Source organism: Piliocolobus tephrosceles, chromosome 2 (genome assembly GCF_002776525.5).
Source record: "Piliocolobus tephrosceles isolate RC106 chromosome 2, ASM277652v3, whole genome shotgun sequence".
In the NCBI taxonomy this organism is placed as follows: domain Eukaryota; kingdom Metazoa; phylum Chordata; class Mammalia; order Primates; family Cercopithecidae; genus Piliocolobus; species Piliocolobus tephrosceles.
In genome coordinates, this window is record NC_045435.1 from 192,999,945 (window position 1) to 193,018,979 (window position 19,035).

Below are 19,035 nucleotides of genomic sequence, written 5' to 3' on the forward strand. Positions count from 1 at the left end.
TGTTCCCGTCCCCCGTGTCTCCTCCCGTGTCTCCTCCTGTCCCTCCTGCCACTCAGCTCAGGCTGGTGAGGAGCAGAGCAATGGGTGCACCGGTGTTTTCTTTCCTGGTGGGGGAGTGGGGTGGGGCTGAGGAGAGAAAAGCCTGATTGGTGTGGGGCCCCGCCCTCTTTTGTCCTCTTCTCAGGTTCTCTGGCCCCTTCTGAGAACCGCACTTGGTTCGGGCCAGCCGCTGGAGGGGACAGGCTCACGTCTGCTTCTCACACTGCAACTCCTGGGCCGTGGAGCTTCCCCAGGGAGCCAGAGGAACTTTTGCGGCAGCCATGAAGGGGGCACGCTGGAGGAGGGTCCCCTGGGTGTCCCTGAGCTGCCTGTGTCTCTGCCTCCTTCCACAGGTGGTCCCAGGTAAGTGATGGAGACAGCAGGTGAGGCTGGCTGCGGGGAGCGCATGGGGGAACTGGGAGCTGTCGGAGAAAGAGGTCCAGGGAGAGAACAGGGGAAAGGGAGACAGAGAAGAGGAAGAGAAGAGAGAAAAAGAGGCAGAGGGAAGGAGAAAGAGATGAGTGGGACAGCACGGGGGGAGGGTGGAGAGAGACCCAGAGAGGGAAAGAGGAGGAAGAAGAGAGAGAGAGAAAGAAGAGAGGCCAGACGGTGGCTCACACCTGTCATCCCAGCACTTTGGGAGGCCGAGGCGGGCAATGACCTGAGGTCAGGAGTTCGAGACCAGCCTGGCCAACATGGAGAAACCCCGTCTCTACAAAATATACAAAAATTAGCTGGGCATGGTGGCACATGCCTGTAATTCCAGCTACTCGGGAGGCTGAGGCAGGAGAATCGCTTGAACCCGGGAGGTGAAGGTTGCGGTGAGCTGAGATTGCGCCATTGCACGCCAGCCTGGAAGAGAGAGTGAGACTCTGTCTCAAAATTAAATAAATAAATAAATAACAAAATAAAAAATAAGAAATAAGAAGAGGGGAAAAGTGGGGAAGAGGAGGTGTGAATTAGCAGATATGGGACAAGATCTGAGGGGAAAGACAGAGAGAATGCTCGAAAGAGAGAGAAAAGAGGACAGAGAACCAGAGAGCAGCCCGGCGGTGTCTGGAAGGATCTATGGAGGCAGCCAGGGCTTACTTGCGGAGGGAAAGACAGGCAGAGCCAGAGCAAGAGGAACAGAGTCAAGGAGAAAGATGTACACCCTTGTGTACAGAGCCGGGGTGGAGGCGATGCCAGGAAAGCTGGGCGATGAAGACGGAAGAAAACACAAATAAAGCCGCAGGGTGAGAGGACGAGACAGGTGAGAGACAGACAAACTGACGCACCCTGGGAATGGAGAGAGGAGACGATCAGGAGACAGCAGCAACCGAGGGAAGCGACAAGGAGAGGCAGGCCGGCCTGGAGGGCGGCGTGGAGGAGGCGGCAGGGCGGGCCGGCCTGGAAGTGCTGGCCGTGAGCTTTTTGCCTCTGAGCTTGGGTTTAAAAGCTTCCACTTGGGTCACGGCCTTGCCTGGGGCGCGTAGCCTGGCATTGGCCTCGGCCTCCTCCGTGTACAGAGCCGGGAGGGGAGGGATGCCAGGCCAGTGGGAGACGTCCCCTCCGGGGCCCCCAGTCCTCTTCCCCACACCTTCCAGGCTGCCCCTCTGGCTTCGGGACCAAGTTTCATTCTGTATTTCTGGGTGTCTGAGTCTTCGGGGGAGCGTCTGGGGTCCAGGAGAGGGTGAGGGGTCCGGAGTTGAAGCCAGAGTTCGAGTCTCAGCTCCTGCCCTGCCTCCGCAGGCCGGAAACATCTACCGAAGGAAAGTGGTTCTTGGGCGCATTTTCGAGGCGCCTCTTGGGAGTGGGTCAGAAGGGGAATGCCCTGTAAAGGCTGCAAGAGAAACCGGGCTGGTGAAGTGGATCATTCCATCTCAAAATGTTTCAGGACTTGGCTCAGGACAAGCACCCCCACCCCACCCCGGCCACACACCCTCGCTCAAGTGCTCATCCCACTGTGAGGACATGGAGGCCAGAAGGAGCCGCCACACGGCCTTGCCCTGCAGATATGGTTGAAGGGGTCTCCGTGGGAATCGCGACTCCCAGAGCGAGGCTGGGGGTTGGGGCGCCAGGGAGGCAGCTTGCATTTAGGAGCCCCAGTGCCAAGTCTTTGCCATGAACCTTTATGGTCCCTGTGACCAGGCCCCGCCCCGTGTCTCCCCAGGGCCCCGGTCCCCTGTGTAAAGAGCCGTGGTGAATGGCTTGACCTCCTGACGCCTAAGTTCTTGAGTTTCAAAATCTGTGATTTAAAGCTGACCACAAATGTGTTAGGTACCAGCTGGACACTCAGCTCCATGTGGAGCCAGGAAGCAGGGTCTGTAGAGAGGAGTCCAGAGGGGCAAGACCTGGGGTGGGCGTGGAAAAGCAGGGGGCATGACCTGGAGAGGGAGTGGAGGACGGTGGGTGTGCAAAGGCATCTCCGTGGCGACCCGAAGAAGCTAGGCGTGTCCTGGAGCACAGTCCTTTGCGTCGTTAAGGGGACCAAGTGGAGCTGGGCCAGGAGAGGAGGTGGCAGTGGCTGGGAGATGGCACCCACACATCTGACCGGGCATTACCAGGGCCTTGGCCGGAAAAGCAGTCACCAGCAGTGGGCAGGTGGCCCCCACCCCACAGGGCAGCTGCTGGGGCACTGGCAGCCAGCCCGCCCATTCCTTTTGGCTCCCTGAGGGGGCTTACAGATGACCTGCCTATGTTTGAGTCTAGGGTCTGTTTGCACACTTGCTGGCAGGACCCTCACCCAGGCTGGGTCACACTGAAGCCCCAGGCCAGAGGAAAAGCCCAGGGTTTCCACAAAGGAGCCGCCACAGTGAGGGTTTCCTTAAGGAACAGCCCTGGCTCTCAAGGGTTAAACGATAAGGCACAGCAGACGGAGGTGGGCTGGACGAGGACAAATGAAAATTTGGTGTCTACTGGTGGCCCTGGGCCGGAGTGACTCAGAAGGAAGCCTGGCTGTCCTGGTTCCAAGCCCCAGGAAAAGGCAACTGGGTTGAAATAGGTCGGCCGGGTGCGGTGGCTCAAGCCTGTAATCCCAGCACTTTGGGAGGCCAGGATGGGCGGATCACGAGGTCAGGAGATCAAGACCATCCTGGCTAACATGGTGAAACCCCGTCTCTACTAAAAAAAAAAAAAAAATACAAAAAACTAGCCGGGCGTGTTGGCGGGCGCCTGTAGTCCCAGCTACTCGGGAGGCTGAGGCAGGAGAATGGCGTGAACCCGGGAGGCAGAGGCTACAGGGAGCTGAGATCCGGCCACTGCACTCCAGCCTGGGCGACAGAGCGAGACTCCGTCTCAAAAAAAAAAAAAAAAAAAGAAATAGGCCTTGGTCTCCAAGGTGACCCCGGGGAGGTGACAGGCTGGAGCAAGCCCAGGACAGGCAGGGGAGGAGACGCTGGCCACAGCGCACCCCGAGGGGAAGGATCTCTATGGGCCCCTCCTCGGAGAACCCGCAGTCTGTCTGTCGGTCTGGGACAGGCCACCTCAACGTGCCACCAAGGACGCCAAAACTCTCCATAGACCCCTCTGCCCCTCTGGGAAACCCCACTGAGCTCCAGGACACTCAGAAGGAGAGGATCCCGGGACAGGAGGTCCTGCCAAGAAAATCAGCCAAATTGTGGCCAACGACCAGCAAGCGGCACAGCAAACAGCAGGAGCTGAAACCCAGAGGCCCAGCACCAGCGACGCCCTTGGCAGCCCGGGGAACACAGGCAACGCCCTTTTGGCTCTGGAGTCTCAGGGTCTTCGTCAGCAAACTGAGCCCAAGGGGAAGGGGCTACTACATAGGGTTGTCATGAGGATGAAACGAGACAGCATCTGGTATAAAGTAGAAAAGTCATAAAGGGCCGGGAGTGGTGGCTCACACCTGTAATCCCAGCACTTTCGGAGGCCCAGGTTGGTGGATCACCTGAGGTCAGGAGTTCAAGACCAGCCTGGCCAACCACGTCTCCACTAAAAATACAAAATTTTGCCAGGCACAGTGGCGGGCGCCTGTAATCCCAGCTACTCGGGAGGCTGAGGCAGGAGAATCGCTTGAACCTGGGAGGCAGAGGTTGCAGGAAGCCGAGATCACACCACTGCACTCTAGCTTGGGTGACAGAGCAAGACTCCATCTAAAAAAAGAAAGAAAGAAAGAAAAGCCATAAAGACACGTTTGAGAGAGAGGCCTGGGAAGAGGGAGAAGGAGGGTGACGGAACCCAGAATGGCGTGGGCACTGGTGTTGGCCCAGCGTGACATCCTTTCATCTAAGGATCCTTGTGCCTCTAAAAAGCCACCCTGTGCTTCCTGTGGGTTTGCAAGGGCTGGCGTGGTGTATTCAGAATGTGGCTTATTGCATGAACGGACCCCAAGTGCCAGTCTTGGCCCGAGAGCAGGGCTCGCTCCAGCAGACGGCTCTGCCTCACCGCTCCCCGCCTGTGAGTCCCGCCACGCCCTTGGTTTCTGGGCTCAGCTGTGGAGACAGAGGCTGGCCTGGCGATGCTTGACACGCAGGTGGTTTGTGTCTTCATTGCCAAGAGAGGACAAGAAGTGTCTGGATTCCGTGTGCTCAGCGGGTGGTTTTGCTACTGGGTCTGTCCTCTGGTGTCACCGTGCCGTTAAATGCTCAAAATATGCACATGATGTAGCTCCCAGAGCCACTTCTCTGAAGGCCTGGACAGGGGCCTTTTAGGCTCTCTCTCCCCCTAGTTTCAACCTTTTACCTTAAATATACATATTTCTACTAGGCTGAGCTCATGCCCCAGCATGTTCTGAGAAATTGAGTCAAAATAACTGAATCTGTTGGCACTTCATAGACGGTTTTTTGTTGTTGTTGTTGGTTTTTTGGATTTGTTTGTTTGTTTTTTGAGACAGAGTCTCGCTCTGTCACCCAGGCTAGAGTGAAGTGGTGTGATCTCAGCTCACTGCAGTCTCTGCCTCCCGGGTTCAAGAGATTCTCCTGCCTCAGACTCCCGAGTAGCTGGGATTGCAGGTGCCGCCACCACAGCAGCTAATTGTTGTATTTTCAGTAGACATGGGATTTTGCCATGTTGGCCAGGCTGGTCTCGAACTCCTGACCTCAGGTGATCCACCCGCCTCAGCTCCCAAAGTGCTGGGATTACAGGTGTGAGCCACTGCACCCGGCCCTACTTCGTAGAGGTTTAAATGCCTTTCGCCCTTTTCCTTGAGACTCTGAAGAGGCCTCAGGAACTGGGCATTGGTGTTGCACATGAGGCCCTGCAATGGCAGCCCTGCTGGGAGGACAGGAGGAAGGGCACTGGCCTGTGTTGCTGGCAGCTCCACTCCCCACATGTGCGTGTTTAGGAACCGCAGCAATATGGACTCTCTGTGGAGATACCGCCCCCACCCAGGTTGCAGTTTGGGTTCCAAAAGTCCAATTGCCAGTGGATTTTGGGGGAATTTGGAATAAGAAAGAGCCTAGACTTTGGAGTTGTTCATTCACTTGCAGAATTTCTACTCATGCCAGCTGCTCTGGACAGGACGATGAATCCGTCATGGTTCCTGCTTTTCAAAGCTCTCTAAGTGAAGTGACTCGTTTAAGGTCATAGAACCCATAACTGAGGCAGCTGGGACTAGATCCCAGGTCTCCTGCCTCACTGCAGCACGGAGCCTATCGGCATCTCCAAACCAGCCCAGCCTACCAATGGAGGGAAGAACAGAGGCATTCACACATGCTGCTGAGACAGCCATTCATTCATTCATTCATTCATTCATTCATTCATTCAACAACCATTTAGGAAACGCCTGCCTTAAGTTCCTGACATTGTTCTAGGATACAGCACTGGATGCACACAGTGAAGAATGAAACAGACGTGGCCCAATCTCTTGGCGCTAAAATCTTGGTGCAGATAGACATCAAATAATTACAGAAATGTTCCCAGCTGCACATGTGGTAAATGCAGTGTGGGGAAGTTCAGGGTGCTGAGAGCTGCATTTTGAATGTCCAGAGAGTACGGGAACTGCATCTGACTGACAAGTCAGGAAGGCCCCTGTGAGGAACTGCTGTGGGGGGAGCTGAGGCCTGAGGCTGAGGACAGCCAGCTGGGAAAGTGCCAGGCCTGAGCAGGCAGAGGCGGAGCTCATGGAGAGGCAGGAAAGAGCTTGGCCCCTTGGAAGGCTTGGAAGAGAAGGCAGGTGTTAGATCGCACAGGACTTTGCAAGCTGTGGAATAGATTATGAATTTTATGTTATTTTATTTATTTATATTTTTGAGACAGTCTCACTGTGTTACCCAGGGGAGTGCAGTGGCGCGATCTCGGCTCACCTCAACCTCCACCTCCAGGGTTCAAGAGAGTCTCGTGCCTCAGCCTCCTGAGTAGCTGGGATTACAGGCACATACCACCATGCTCTGCTGATTTTTGTATTTTAAGTAGAAATGGGGTTTCACCATGTTGGCCAGGCTGGTCTCGAACTCCTGACCTCAAGTGATCTGCCCAGCTTGGCCTCCCAAAGTGCTGGGATTCCCGGTGTGAGCCACTGCACCCGACCCAGATTATGGATTTTGAGTAACTAAAATGACAGACAAGGCCGGGCACGGTGGCTCATGCCTGTCACCCCAGCGTGGTCACAACGCTGGTCACAGTTGATTCTGGGGCTGATACACAGATAGCATTAGCTCTCCACCAAGGGCGGCGGGGCGGGTGGTTCAGCGTCTGCACGCCTTCCAGGCCGCCTGCGTGCGGCGAACGTTCTCCTCAAGGCCATCCTTACCGTTGAGCACTTCCCCTGGGCTTACACTGCCCTGCCTGAGGCAGCCTGGCAGGGGCCCCACCAGGCAGGCAGTAATGCCAGGAAGGTGGAACACTGTGGGTGATATGGCTTATGGGTTCCTCACCTCCGGTTCCAGGAAAAACCCGAGGCAAACAGACCAGATGCTGGGAATAAGCCTCAACCCACAGCACTTAGAAAGCCGCAGGTTTTGTTGTTTCTTCAGGGAGTGGCTTCACCCGTCTTGGAATCTGCCTTCCGCCATTGTCACTCATGCTGCTGCCACACCTTCTCCCGAGCCAACAGCACACCTGTCACCTCGGCACACCTGTGGAGCCACCTGGGGAAACCATGCCTACTGCCACTCAGCCTTCACATTCCTGGAGCCCTAAACGACGTGAGGCCGCTGCGGGGCGTCTCCCACCTGAGGCAGTTCAAGGAGAGAAAGGAACTACCTTGATGGGAGATCTCTGGCTGACGCGATGGCAGAGGCTCGACGGAGGCTTTGAGGACTCAGATGTGGGGAACATCTCTACCTCAGTGCCAGCTCCAGTGCCCTCCTTGTCCCTGGATGGAGCCTCCTCCTCTGAGAGAATGTCTTAAAAACTCTCCATTTTACTCGATGACACACGTGTGTCTTCTCACAGTGACCTTGTCACCTTAAGGGGTCAACAGCCTTCACACTCACTCTAACATCATCCCAGAAAAGAGACACCAGGAACATTGGCAAAAATACCCCCGTGTCACCGCGTCCATCCCAAGAATGTGCCTGGCTCAGCCTCAGGCTCAGAGACCTCTGCATGTGGCAGTGCAAGAATCTGGGGCAGGTTAGTGACCGTTTCTCCACCCTTGCCTCAGTTCTCCACCCACTCGGTGGCAGCCCCAGAGCTGAGCAGCTCGCGGCTTCCGAGCAGCAGCTCTTACCCTGAGCCCCCCGCCCTGCTACTTCCAAGGCAGGTCATATCACTCAGTCTCTTCAAATCTCGATCTCCTCACCTGTGAAATGCGGCCGCTGTTAACAAGATGAGCTGTAAAGCACGAGCAGGAGCTGTGAACATCTGTATTATTCATGGAGTCATAACGTGCCCACGAGAAAAGGAAGAAGAAGTCCTACCTCCCTGGTCTGCTCATCACGTCAGCTCACCCTCAGTAACTCCAGACGCAGCACAGATGCAGAGTTTAATTCAGCAGGTCTGGTAGGAAGAAAGTGAATTTATTAACCAAAACTAGTAAAGGGGAAGCAGCCAGATTTCTACTTAAAGTAGCTGCTTTAATTTTCAGTGGGGAAAGCATGGGTTTCCAAAGGAAAGCCTTGATAAGGAAGGCGTGCAAGAATCGGGTTGAGTCCTGTGTCCACGTGTCTTGCTCTGGTGGCTCTTTTGGGTCCCAGTCCGTCTGGACCTCGCGCTGACATTTATTTTAACAACGGCCGGATTTTAAGGAGCTGTCTTGAAGTAATTTATGGGATTTTGCAGGTGGGTTTCCAGATATGGTTTGTCTCTTTCAAGATTTTAGCCCTTGAAACTTTTAGGAAGACACATAGTTTGATCCTCGCACATAGTTAGGTAAATGGAAGGGAGTGTATACAGACGCGAGAAAAGGGAGGGGTGTACACAGACGGCAAGAAAAGGGAGGGAGTGTATACAGATGGCGAGAAAAGGGAGGGGGTGTACACAGACGGCGAGAAAAGGGAGGGAGTGTACACAGATGGCGAGAAAAGGGAGGGGGTGTATACAGACGGCGAGAAAAGGGAGGCGGTGTATACAGACGGCGAGAAAAGGGAGGGGGTGTATACAGACGGCGAGAAAAGGGAGGGGGTGTATACAGACGGCGAGAAAAGGGAGGGAGTGTACACAGACGGCGAGAAAAGGGAGGGAGTGTACACAGACGGCGAGAAAAGGGAGGGAGTGTATACAGACGGCTAGAAGAGGGAGGGGGTGTACACAGACGGCGAGAAAAGGGAGCGGGTGTATACAGAAGGCGAGAAAAGGGAGGGGTGTATACAGGCAATGAGAAAAGGGAGGGGCGTAGAGTCTATTTTTAGTCTAAGGAAAAGGGCCTTTGCAGTTCCCTCAAAGTTATATTTGGAAACCCAACAGAAAGGGGAAAGAACTTTAAAATGCATTTTGAAGGTAAGCTGCCAGCTACAAAACTGAAGACAATGTCTTCTGCAGAAACGAGAAGTCCTTGGCATGGCCATTTCTTGTTACAGGAGCTGCCCTGCAGGTGCACTCAGATGCGCTGGAAGGTCCTCTTTCCTCAGTCACAACCAGAGGAAGGTCATTCTTGCCCAGTGGCCTCCCTCTGAGGATTCTGGTTTCTGGCATCCGTGTCACAATGGCAATGCCAGTCACCAGCCTCTGACCACCAGACCCATGGCCGCAGGACCTGTGCAGACACCCAGGACCTATCCATGGCCCCCAGGACCTGTGCAGACACCCGGGACCTATCCATGGCCCCAGGACCTACGCAGACGCCCGGGACCTATCCATGGCCCCAGGACCTACGCAGACGCCTTCCAGGGCAGGCAGGGCAGGCCGTTTTCCAAAGCAGTTCAAGCTAAGGAGACAACAGCAGAAAACCTCCCTCCTGGCCCTGAGAGCTGAGGATCAACCCACAGGGCTGTGATGGAGGCTGAGAGCAGGGCTGTGGAACCCGAGTCAGCAGGGGCAGTGAGGAGGCTGCTGCAATAGTCAGAGTGACAGGGAGGAGGTGGCAAAGCAAACAAGAGGACGTGATGGGCAAACACTTGGAGAAAGAGCAGCTAGTACTGACTAGGACACTGGGGACAAGGAAGAGGAAGCAATCGAGAGGACCCAGAGCTTTCTGGGCTGGATGTCTGGGGGACTGTTGTTAGAACGAACAGAAGGAAGGAAGGAAGCTTGGAAGGAAAGGTTGACCTGGACCTGCTGCATTGCGCGAGCCAGGCAGGGGAATCGCTGGGAGGGCGAGGCCAGCATCTGGGTGGGAAGTCAGGGAGAAGTACAGATTTGTAAGGTGTAAGAGTAGACGCAGGGTGGCCAGAGAGGGAGGGGCAGCAGGAGAGGGAAAGCGCTGGAGACATGTCATTTGGGCCTGGAGGGGAGGAGAGAGGCGGAAAGGGGAGTGGAGGGCCCGGGAAAAAGCGGGCGGTGGAGCAGGACCCCTCAGCTTCAATGAGGGTGAGGCTGGGTGGTGGCACGGGGCCGCCGGCCAGGGGGCTCAATACACATCTGCCAAATTCATGAACGAATAAATGGATGGGGCTGAATTTATGAGAGGCGCGGGGACTGGAGAAAATTGTTCTTGCGGTTGGGAGGAGATTCTGGTAGCTCTGGGGAAAACAGCTTGAGCCAAGTGCCTGAGGTGGGGGCAGAGCCAGCAGCGCGTGGTAAAGAAGAGGCAGCGAGGGGAAGCCTGTCCTTCACGGTGCTGGAGGGCAAAACAGAAGACAGGGATGAGGACGACACAAATGGATGAGAGACTTGTTTTAGGCCAAGAGACACCTAAACATGGTCACAGGCAAAAGAGAAGGAGAAAGGCAGAAAGAGCGTCAGAGGCAGAGCAGTGAGCCATCTGGGCAGGAGGGAGCCCCAGGGCCCCGGGGAGGGTGCGGAGAAGGCTCTGGGCGTTGAAGGAGATGAAGGGCATGGCTTTGGTCCTTTCAGTGAAGTGGAAAATGGAGTGTCACGGGGAGAGAGGAGAGAGCTGTTTTTCTCCAATATCAACTCTTTACGCTCAAACCTCCCAGCTGTCTGCTCTGCAAGTTTGTGCGTTTGGCCAGAGTGAGAACAGTAAGTTTCCGTTGTCTGACAGTCTGATGGAACCTGACGGGCCTGGCTTGCATCCTGGTGACAGTCAAGGTCAGTTCATTCTGGCCAACACTTGAGCAGCAAGAACAAGGCTATGAATATTTTTTAGAATAAAACTTGATCAAGGTTATGAATATTTTTTAGAATAAAACTTGATTGACCGGGCGCGGTGGCTCAAGCCTGTAATCCCAGCACTTTGGGAGGCCAAGATGGGTGGATCACGAGGTCAGGAGATGGAGACCATCCTGGCTAACACGGTGAAACCCCGTCTCTACTAAAAATTACAAAAAACTAGCCGGACGACAAGGCGGGCGCCTGTAGTCCCAGCTACTCGGGAGGCTGAGGCAGGAGAATGGCGTAAACCCGGGAGGCGGAGCTTGCAGTGAGCCGAGATCCGGCCATTGCACTCCAGCCCGGGTGGCAGAGCAAGACTCCGTCTCCAAAAAAAAAAAAAAAAAAAAAAAATCAACTTGATTAAGTCTTCAAATTTCTCTGCCTTACAACTTCAGCAAGATGGTTTTAGCTTACAAACGTTAAAAGTGGATACTATCATTTTATTTTAAGGGCAGCATTTCTTAAGATGTGGTCCACGGACCACCTATACCAGAATCACTCTGGGCATGTGTTAAAATGCCGAGGCACCCTGCTTTTTGAGAACCACTCTTTTTTTTTTTTTTTTCCAGAGAAGAGGTCTTGCTCTATTGCCCAGGCTGGTCTCAAACTCCTGGCCTGAAGCAATCCTCCCGCCTCAGACTGTCCATGCTGGGATTTTAGGCGTCCACTACCATGCCCAGCTGAGAATCATTTTCTTACCGAAAATAACTCTCCATAGTGTCTCCGTCCACTAGGATTTCTCTCTTCTTTTTTTTTTTAAAGGTAGGTCATACTTGAACACAGAATTTCTTACCTACAAATAACCTACTCAGGTTTAGTAGATTGAGTTACCTGCAAACTGCTTTCCTAAATAGCTGAATAATTAATCTGTGGCAGGCGTGGCTTCAGATGTTTAAACGACGGTGAAAGACAAATGCAATAACTGTGGTTTTGTTGTAACGAATGCTCATCTCTTCCTCCTCACAAGCCCGACAGACTGAGAGATTTTGACAGCGCCTTCTCCCCTGGACAATAAAACTATGCCCTCCGCATGCAGTGACTCACCTGTCCTCCTGTTGCTCACTGCAACCTCCGCCTCCCGGGTTCAAGCAATTCTCCTGCCTCAGCCTCCTGAGTAGCTGGGTTTACAGGCACCTGCCACCACCCCCTGCTAATTTTTGTATTTTTAGTAGAGATGGGGTTTCACCATATTGTCCAGGCTGGTCGTGAACTCCTGACCTCAAATGATCCACCCGCCTCGACCTCCCAAAGTGCTGGGATTACAGGTGTGAGCCACTGCACCTGGCCGATTTTCAATCGATGCTATGAAGCAAAGAGCAGCAGGCGAGGGAAGGGGCCTGTCCGGGATCGTGCCCCTGTATTCACAGGCCGGGAACATGGGGAAACAGGCACAGTCTTGCACACTGCCAACAGGTCTGTAAGTTGGCACAAGCTTTCTGCAAAGAAATTTGGCAGTATTTCTGTATTAATAACATGAAAAATTTTATAACAGCATTAACCAGTAATTCCAGTGATAGAAATTTAAGTTAAGGAGATGAGCTGAAATATTGTAAATGAAACATTATACACGAAGATAGTCACCAGGGCTTTATTTAAAATAAGCAATACATTGGAAACATTCTAAATGTCCAACAGTAAGTTAACAATATGAGCTTTCTCTACAATGACTTATTATTTAATGTTTAGGCCAGGTGCGGTGGCTCACACCTGTAATCCCAGCAGTTTGGGAGGCTGAGGTGAGCAGATCACCTGAGGTCAAGAGTTTGAGACCGGCCTGGCCAACATGGTGAAACCCTGTCTCTACTAAAAATACAAAAATTTAGCCTGGCATGGTGGCACACACCTGTAATCCCAGCTACTTGGGAGGCTGAGGCAGGAGAATCACGGAGGTGGAGTTTGCAGTGAGCTGAAATCATGCCATTGCACTCCAGCCTGGGCAACAAGAGCGAAACTCCATCTGGAAAAAAAATGTTTAAAGGCTATGTCCAATATTCCATAAGGGCATGGACACACAGACACACACATACACACACACAGTGTCACACATACATACTAGCAACACACAAACACACAGTACGGGCATAAAGTAAGATGTGTTAAGGAGACATTGCGAGCAGGAAGCGGTGGAGTCCACATGGCCTCGGAGCTCTCATCACACAGAGAGGTGGGTACAGTAGACACATAGCAGGAGGTGGTCCAGGAGAGAGACCTGCTCCTGTTGAAGGGGAAATGGGAATGGTGACAGCGCTTCCAGTGGGGAAATGGCTCTGTTAGGAAGGAAGCCACTAGAGCTCAGCAGGGGAGTTTTACATAGCACCCGAGATTTTCCTGTGGAGCTGAGCTCCCCCAGCCCCCTGAGCCAGCTCCTGTAGGACTCCAAAAGGGGGAAGCAAGGAACTGCCGTCCAAGACATAAAAGATGTGCCTCTTCTCGGGCTATGTTTACAAAGCTAGTATCTTGAAGAAATGCTCATATCAGGTATGGCTAAAAAGGCAGGACACAAAATTATGTATACTGAATAAGTTAAACTATATATATATATATGTTTTGTTTTTGTTTTTGTTTTTTTGAGACAGAGTCTCACTCTGTCGCTCAGGCTGGAGTGCAGTGGCGCGATCTGGCTCACTGCAAGCTCTGCCTTCCTAGTTCACGCCGTTCTCCTGCCTCAGCCTCGCAAGTAGCTGGGACTACAGGCGCCCGGCTAAAACTATATATTTTTTAAGGCATAAAAAAATCCTAGAAGGAAGCCTTGTCTAGTAGCAAGATTATGGGTTTTGATCTTTCAACTGTCTAAATGTTCCCAAATGCACGTAACCAGTATGTGTGTTTTCTTTGACATATTTCAGTGCAGTTGTACAATTTTGTCCATAAAGATTAAGCACGTCTTTTGTTAGATTTATTTTTATGTACTTTTTTTTGATCACCATCATAAACACTACAGTCTTAAAAATATTTTCTCTTTCACTGACATATAGGAATGCAGTTTTGTTTTGTTTTTTAATCTTGTTTTGAGACAGAGTCTCCCTCTGTCATGCAGGCTGGAGTGCAGTGGGACGATCGTAGCTCATTGCAGCCTTGAACTCTTGGGCTGAAGTGATCCCCCACATCAACCTCTGAGTAGCTGGAACTCTGTGTGTGTGCTACTGGGCCCAGCTATTTTTAGTTTTTATTTCTGTAGAGACAGGATCTTGCTATGCTGCCCAGGCTAGTCTCGAACGCCTGCCTCAAGTGTTCCTCCTGCCTCAGCCTCTCAAAGCACTGGGATTACAGGCATGAACCACCACGCCCAGCTGGAATGCAATTGTTTTTAAATTTTTGATTATGGATGTAGAACTTTGCTAATAATTTATATGTTTGGGAAGTTTCTATGTAAACAATTACGTTATCTGCAAATAACCATCGGCTTGTTTCATCCTTTCCATACCCAAAATAACATTTGTGCACTCTCATACATTTTGTTTATTTTTCTCATCTTATTTCACCAGCTAAAACCTTCAACCGAATGTTGATTAGAAGCAGTGATTGTTGGCATCTTGGTTTTATTCCTGATTTTACAGAAACGTTTCCAGTGTTTTAAGTATAATGTTTACATGGGGTTATAACTGACATTATTTATCAGGTTAAGAGAGTTAACGTTTCTTTTTAGTTTGCTAGGAGTTTTAACGGGAATAAGTGCTGACTTTTATCAAATAATTTTCCTGTATCTGCTGCTGCAGTGATTGTGTTTCCACGCCATTCTGTTTATATGGTGATTTACATTAAGAAAGCATTGTCTTTATCTTGCATTTCTGATTTAAACTCAGCTTGATCATAATGTACTTTTTAAATTCTTATTTATTTATTTATGAAAGAGTCCTGCTCTGTCGCCCAGGCTGGACTGCACTGGCACAATCTCGGCTCACTGCAACCTCCACCTCTGGGTTCAAGCAATTCTCGTGCCTCAGCCTCCCGAGTAGCTGGGATTACAGGTGTGAGCCACCAAGCCCAGCACACAGCTGTAATCCAAAAAATTACAATTTTTTTGGTATTTTTACCAGAGACAGGGTTTCTCTAGGTTGGCCAGGCTGGTCTGGAACTCTTGGCCTCAAGTGATCCACCCGCTTCGGCCTGCCGGTGTTGCGGTTACAGGCGTGAGCGACCGCGTCCGGCCATGATGCACTTTTTAAAACTCTACTTTGACTTGTTAATATTTTATTTGTGATGCTTCCATCTATTATTAATCTATAGTTTGTCTTTCTTATCCTATCTCTGGTTTCCAACCTTATAAAATTAGTAGCAGGTCATTTCCTCCTATTCTAAACTCTGAATAAGTTTGTGTGGAATTGAAATTACCTGTTCCTTGAATGTCCGATTTGTCTGTAAACTCGTCTTAGCCTACATTTTTGTGTGGGGTGGACAGATTATATAGACATTTTTTTTTTGAGACGGAGTCTCGCCTTGTCACCCAGGCTGGAGTGCAATGGCACGATCTCGGCTCACTGCAACCTCTGCCTCCCAGGTTCACGCCATTCTTCTGCCTCAGCCTCCCAAGTAGCTGGGACTACAGGCGCCCACCACCATGCCTGACTAATTTTTTTTTTCACCATGTTAGCCAGGATGGTCTCGATCTCCTGACCTCGTGATCTGCCAGCCTCGGCCTCCCAAAGTGCTGGGATTACAGGCGTGAGCCACCGCGCCCGGCCTAGATTATATTTTTTAAACTGCTGATTCAATTTAAAATAGTTTATAGCGACCAGTCGAAGTGGCTCATGCCTGTAATCCCAGCACTTTGGGATACCGAGGTGGGTGGATTAGCTGAGGTCAGGAGTTTGAGACCAGCCAGGACGACATGGTGAAACCCAGTCTCTACTAAAAATACTAAAATTAGCCAAGCGTGGTGGTGAGCGCCTGTAATTGCAGCTACTTGGGAGGCTGAGGCAGGAGAATCTTGAACCTGGGAGGCGGAGATTGCAGTGAGCCGAGATCATGCCACCGTACTCCAGCCTGGATGACAAAACAAGACTCTGTCTCAAAAAAATAAATAAATAAAACAAAATTAAATAAATAAGACAGTTTATAGCCAGGTTTTCTTTTTTTCTTAATTCATTTTTGATAAGTTATATTTTTAAGGACACTATATCCAATTTATCTATGTTTTCACATTTTTTGGTATAAATTCATCAGAGCACTGTCTCTTAAATTTTTTTTCTGAAGTCATGTACCCTTTTCTGTTTCTAGTAATCTTGCTATCTGTGTCTCTTCTGTCTCTCTCTCCCTCCTCCCCACTCTCTTTCTTTCTCTTGCCAGGTGTTTGTCTGTTTTATTTTCAAAGGACTAACCTTTGGCTTCATTGATTCCATTTTTAATTGTTTCTATAGCCAGTTCTGATCTGTTACCATATCCTTCATTTTGCTTCCTTTTTCTTTTTCCTTCCTGGTCTTTCCAGTCCACCTTTTTGCTGGTGGTTCCAGCTTTTTGCAGGGAAACTCAGGTCAGTGTTCTCACCGAAGGTCTTGCATCCTTTCCTTTTTCAGCCTTTCAGTCAGCACATTTCCAAGGGCATTCATTGACTCACCATCTTAGTTGTGAACTTCTTCACTCTTGAGTGTTTCCCTTTCTTTCTTCTCATCTCGCCTCTGCATTAGAGAACATTTGTTACATTTATAACGTGTATTTAACTGGCATCAGCTGATTTTGCTATTAAAGGCCTGTCTCTTCTTCCATATCGCTGAAACGGAGCTGTGCCACGTTTATAAAGAAACAAAAATCTTTAAAAAAAAAAAAAAAAGGATGGTGCTGTAGATGTAAAAGAGCTGATGCGGGCTCTGAAAAGATGTTAATTGCCAAGAATTTACACGTTCAGAAAGTTTGCACCTATATAGCTCCTGTCTGTTCACTCAAAGCCTGATGATAGACAAATGCTCTTAATTATGTTCTCAGGAAAATGAAATAAGGTTAACAATAACTGTGTAGAGAATGTTTTAAAATTTAAACCTTATTTGGAGAAACCAAGTTTTGCAAATTTTCTCTAGGAGAAAGCAGGCGTCGAGTTTAGCGTCCTATCAACAAATCTCATCATAATTCCAACTAAAGGAAGTTTCTGTTTAAAGTTGAAGCAGAGTCATTTCGGATTAAGCCAGGGGCCCAGGGACCTCCCAGAGGGCTCTGCAGTTCAGCCTGTGCCTTTGTCCACGTGGGTTTAGAAGTGTGTCACCAGCAAACACTTACTATTAATGAAGTGCAGAAGCTTGCGAGTGAGTCACTTTTTTAACAATTAGAGCTGATTCATAACCATTCTCACTCACTTGAGAGTCTAAATTGCTCTCTTAGGATGAGGAAGTGGCGGAATTACAGTCAATTCCAGAAAGTGTACTTGAGCCTAAATTCTTCCCTGAGCCTTTTTCTCTCTGAATAGCATCTTGCCAACTATCTGAGAGCACTGAGGTTTAAAAAAAAGGGTGGGAGCGGTGGTTCACACCTTTAATTCCAGTGCTTTGAGAGGCTGAAGCAGGAGGCTCACTTGAAGCTGGGAGTTCCACACCAGCCTAGGCAACATAGCAAGATTCCGCCTCTACAAAAATAAAAAAATGACCCAGGCATGGTTGTGTGTGCCTGTAGTCCCAGCTACTCAGAAGGCCAATTACACTGCTAAACTTCAGCCTGGGTACAGAAGGCCCTGTTTCTCTCTCTCTATATATATATATATTCTTTTAATATATATATAACATATATTTATCTATAGCTATCTATATATGTTTAAAAAGAAAAAAGTTTGAGAACAGCTAGGGAACTAATGAAAACCCAAAAGAGTAAGTTTCTAAGAAAAAAAAAGCAAGTTTTCTTGGTTTCTTTTTGGTTCAGAGACTCAGAGACTAAGGTAATATTCAAGAAGATGGTATGTGGCTAGTGTAGGTGCTATGAAATATTTTAAACAAAAAAATCCAGTATTTAAACATTCTCCCTGGGAAATATTTTTCTTTCTTTAATATATTATTATTATTATTACTATTTAAGACACAGGGTCTCGCTATGTTGCCCAGGCTGGCCTCAAACTCCTGGCCTCAAGTGGTCCTCCCACCTTGGCCTCCCAAAGTGCTGGGATTACAGACATGTGCCACCATGCCTGGCCTCTGCCTGGAAAATAATGTTTTTTAAAAAAGTAGTTATGACCAATGGTATTAGCCTCATGGTAGTCTGTGACCAGGACGAGAGTATATGCATTTACCGCTTGGGTTTTTTATTAGATTGGGACAAATGTTAACGAAACAGAACAGTAGAAAATTAATGTATTTTTAAGAAAGATAACACTGTAATTCAAGGTGAGAGAGTTAACCCGGCTTACAGCAGGGTACCGTTTCCCTCTTCCCATGGAGTTTAAAACAGTTCATTCACCATTCTAGTCTAACCTTACCTTCCTCCCACAACGAAGACAGCCGGGAGTTGGAGAAGACAATGGGCTATATTCCTGGGACTGTGCTTTTTCTAGGCGATTTGAAGCAGTGCTTTTCAGGGGCCTTCCTCTGTGGGAATCCAGCACCCCCATCTCTCTCTCTCTTGTTTTTTTTTTTTTTTTTTTTTTTTTGAGACAGAATCTTGCTCTGTCGCCCAGGCTGGAGTGCAGTGGCGTGATCTCTGCTCACTGCGACCTCCACCTCCTGGGTTAAAGTGGTTCTCCTGCCTCAGAGTTTTGAGTAGCTGGGATTACAGGCACCCGCCACCATGCCCAGCCATTTCTGTATTTTTTTTCTGGTAGAGACGGGGTTTTGTCATGTTGCCCAGGCTGGTCTCACACTCCTGACATCAAGGGATCCACTCGCCTCGGCCTCCCAAAGTGCTGGGATTGCAGGTGGGAGCTACCATGCCCAGCCCTATCTCTTATTATTTTTTTATTCCCCAAATATGTACAATTGCAATATATTAATTTTTCATTTTTTCTTTTTATTTCATTTTTTTACTTTAAGTTTCGAGATACATGCGTAGAAAATGCAGGTTTGTTACATAGGTATATGTGTGTCATGGTGGTTTGCTAACCCTATCAACCCATCACCTGCATGCATTAGCTATTTATCCTGACACTCTTCCTCCCCTTGTCCCGCCCCCTACAGGCCCTGGTATGTGCTGTTCCCCTCCCTGTGTCCGTGTGTTCTCATTGTTCAACTCCCACTTATGAGTGAGAACATGCAGTGTGTGGTTTTCTGTTCCTGTGTTAGTTTGCTGAGGATGATGGCTCCCAGCTTCATCCATGTCCCTGCAAAGGACATGATCCCATTCCTTTTTTTATGACTGCATAGTATTCCATGCTGTATATGTACCACATTTTCTTTATCCAGTCTGTCATTGATGGACATTTGGGTTGGTTTCATGTCTTTACTATTGTGAATAGTGCTGCAATAAACATACATGTGCATGTATCTTTATAATGGA

The 19,035-nt window shown here is 49.7% G+C and overlaps 1 protein-coding gene across 1 annotated transcript in view; it reads left to right on the forward strand.

Annotated features, from left to right (window-relative positions):
• The first annotated feature begins 320 nt into the window (after nt 1–320).
• The window catches only part of LOC113219942 (mucin-4-like), a 29,525-nt gene continuing 10,810 nt past the window's right edge, over nt 321–19,035 (forward strand). Inside the window, exon 1 of the mRNA XM_026448433.1 lies at nt 321–402. Coding sequence (XP_026304218.1) covers nt 321–402 — 82 coding nt within the window. The remainder of the gene's footprint in view (nt 403–19,035) is intronic.